The sequence below is a fragment of the Zingiber officinale genome, chromosome 10A, assembly GCF_018446385.1.
Source record: "Zingiber officinale cultivar Zhangliang chromosome 10A, Zo_v1.1, whole genome shotgun sequence".
Lineage (NCBI taxonomy): Eukaryota > Viridiplantae > Streptophyta > Magnoliopsida > Zingiberales > Zingiberaceae > Zingiber > Zingiber officinale.
In genome coordinates this window covers 85,530,794-85,532,828 of record NC_056004.1, presented here as the reverse complement: position 1 = coordinate 85,532,828, position 2,035 = coordinate 85,530,794, and the positions used below count along the sequence as shown (strand labels likewise).

Sequence of the window (2,035 nt, the reverse complement as noted above, 5' to 3'; positions counted from 1 at the left end):
GGAAGAGATCAGCGTACTTCGTGAGTTGAAGAGAACCAGCTAAGATGCTATAAGTGTGAGTGGGAAAATAAGAAAATTTAAGGTTAGGAGGGATTTAGATCCCAAAATTCAACAACAAATAGTTGTTCGTTGCTAAAAAGTAACAATATTAATTAAACATTTTTAGGTCGACTGAGGTGCTCTTTTTACTTTATAATTTGTCTATCTAAATCTTTCCTCGTCCCATGCACAATTAACCCTAAACCCTATAATACTCTTCCAAAAATAGCTAGCTAGTTAAGGAAAGCCTGAACCCTACGCAGTGACGTACTCTTAATAAGAAATTAAGCAGGAATTTGAATCAGTCTCTGATCGAAAAAGTCTGTTATAATGTCCATTGTCAACGTGGGAGGATAAGCTCGAACAGCAAAAGAAAGAAGAAAGAAAGTAAACAGCAGTAAAGTTGTGGGTGCCCATGGTTTCTTTCACCTAAAACCTCTAGCCAATTCCACTTCAGCTACGGCCTTTATCTTTGGATTCCTCCATGCACCTGCTGCGGCTCCTCGTTTCCATCACTTCATGGCGGCAATGGTGGCCACCGAGAGGAGCAAAGTGCAGAGGCTTTATGATGCCTGTGCCATCATCTTCTCCTCTTCTCCGACGAAAGCTCTTCCAACTCTGTGGCAACTCAGATGGCTCCAAACCATTCTTGGTATATATATTTGCATGCATGATCACATATACGCATGCTTCAGCAGATCGTTTCAGTTTCCGCTTTTCACTACTGCAGATGCGATGGAGCCGATCGACGTCGGTATCGATGGATCAGGAGAGGAGAGCAGCCATGGACTCATCTTAGGGCAAGCAGTTAGAGAGATCACATACGTACACATTCATGAATGCCAAGACTTCTCTGTATGGATTAATTAATACTTGCAATAATTCTCAAAGTTTTGGAAAGATTAAATTAACTTTTACTTGGAATTGAGTCTTGTGAATTAATTAATTAGATAGGAGTGTTTTGCTTCCCGGCCGGTGCAAGTCTACCTCTGCATGATCATCCAAACATGGTCGTCCTCACCAAAGTCCTGTATGGATCCATTTCAGTGCAGTCCTACGACTGGGTCGACTCATCATCGAGCTCCAATAGCCCTAGAAGAAGTAATTAAGCATCGATCGACCCATTAATTGATGCATATATGCCTCAGTGATCGTATTTTATAATTAATTAGGTGGATTAGCAAGGACTGTGGATGATGGTTGCACCCTGCAATCCTCGTCAAAGGTGTCAGTTTTGTTTCCAAAGGGTGGAGGCAACATTCACTCGATCACTGCCTTGTCTCCCTGTGCGATCTTGGACGTCTTGGCTCCACCATATTCAGAGCAGCAAGGAAGGTCATCGAGCTACTATGTTAGCACCCCAGTACCTTCTCTTCCCGGTAATTGCATTAATGTTGCTTAACGTTAATCTACTTGTTAGCTTGTGTGGAACACCTTCGAGTTAGTTAAGTGATCATGCACTAGTTGCGAGTGGTCAGGTTTTTCGATACTCGAGGAGACCGGAGTGCCGGACGATCTCCATGTCGTCGGAGCGACGTACCTTGGTCCCGAGCTCAGCTTCGACCTAATTGATACAGAGAGGGCAAAAGTTTCAACTCCATGATTCTTTAGCTAGACTTCATTGTTTTCTTTGAGACTTTTGTGCTGAGCATTTTGGAAAGATAGTGTGTACATTTAGAACTTTATGCCAAATTAAGTACCTTGGAAATTAGAAGAATTTCAAAAGAGTTTTCTTCATGATCATGCTTGAAATAAATGATGAAAGCATGGCATGGTTTAATTATATTTTCCTACATCTTAGCATTCACATGGAGTGTCAAAACTTGGACGACTGAAAGTAAATTCAATCTTCAAACAACAGTGTTTGGAAATGTATTGAAGTTGACATGGACACCAAAGACTTCATATGTAGACTTCGACCCCAACAAATTCCACGTTATAAATGTACACTAAATTAATGCATTCCATTTAGCGTGTACACATACATCAAGTAAGT

General features: G+C 41.2%; 1 protein-coding gene across 1 annotated transcript; it reads left to right on the top strand.

Moving 5' to 3' along the window:
* Positions 1–547: 547 nt before the first annotated feature.
* On the top strand, positions 548–1,730 carry LOC122028076 (plant cysteine oxidase 3-like). Its single transcript, XM_042587096.1, has 5 exons — positions 548–691; positions 770–894; positions 990–1,140; positions 1,212–1,418; positions 1,518–1,730. Exons 1-5 carry the CDS (start codon positions 559–561, stop codon positions 1,640–1,642), a joined length of 741 nt encoding a protein of 246 aa, XP_042443030.1. The 5' UTR covers positions 548–558; the 3' UTR covers positions 1,643–1,730.
* The last annotated feature ends 305 nt before the right edge of the window (positions 1,731–2,035 follow it).